Source organism: Aplysia californica, unplaced genomic scaffold, assembly GCF_000002075.1.
Source record: "Aplysia californica isolate F4 #8 unplaced genomic scaffold, AplCal3.0 scaffold00400, whole genome shotgun sequence".
Lineage (NCBI taxonomy): Eukaryota > Metazoa > Mollusca > Gastropoda > Aplysiida > Aplysiidae > Aplysia > Aplysia californica.
The window spans coordinates 203,385-204,248 of record NW_004797670.1 but is presented as its reverse complement, the minus strand read 5'-3'; the positions used below and the strand labels follow the sequence as shown (position 1 = coordinate 204,248).

At 44.2% G+C, this 864-nt stretch overlaps 1 protein-coding gene across 1 annotated transcript in view; it reads right to left on the bottom strand.

Moving 5' to 3' along the window:
- LOC101863920 (doublecortin domain-containing protein 2) overlaps positions 1 to 864 on the bottom strand; it is a gene marked incomplete in the record, with an annotated part of 83,085 nt that overhangs the window by 31,970 nt on the left and 50,251 nt on the right. Inside the window, 1 exon segment of the mRNA XM_035971228.1 lies at positions 101 to 259. Coding sequence (XP_035827121.1) covers positions 101 to 259 — 159 coding nt within the window.

Genomic DNA, 864 nt, shown 5'->3' with positions numbered 1-864 from the left:
AGAGAGAGAGAGAGAGAGAGAGATCGATAGAGAAAGAGCGAAGGGGAGGGGCAGACAGACAAACAAACAAACAAACAAACAGACAGATAAATAGACCCACCGTTTCCTCTCCAGCCTGGGGGAGGTGGAGATGTTCTTGGTGCCAAACTCCGTGTATCTGGCCTTGATGAACCGTTCGTTCCGCCGGCAGGCGACGTACTCCCCATTCTGGGAAATCTGGTCTGGGTCCACCACTTTGATGCCGTTCAGGAAATGGAGTCTGGTGCAGAAGCAAAGGTAATGACAATGATTAGGGGTAAAAGATTAGGGAATCTCCGCATGCGAAATGAAATGTCTCCGCAAAACCCTTAACATCACAAGACGAGGCAGGCAGAGAAATGAAAAAGAAAGAGCAGCTATCGGCATTGAGTCTTGCCTGCATTACATAGAAAGTCAGAGGATAAATAAATGGTTTCACCACTTGTTACGTATGTCACCTGGCCAACCAGCCTCGAAAACCTACAACACCAAGCACTCGAGGCTATAAAGGAAGAGGAAGGCCATGCAAAAGGTGGATCGAGGGTGTCGAGGAAACCCTGAGAAAACATAATATCACAACTGAAAGAGCTGCGGAGCTGGCCCACCATAGAAAACTACATCTCCTCTCAACGCTTAACGGCAACAGAGGATGAAAAAGTAAAAGTTAAGTAAATAGATTAGGGAATACAAGGGGAAAAGGTGATACCTGAATATGGACACAACTTTTAGTATACACATACATCATGATATATAAATGCACAATATACACGTAAACACATGGAAACATGCATATATGCGGACACATATAAATGCAAACACGTATATAATGGTCAGAAGAAAAAAATG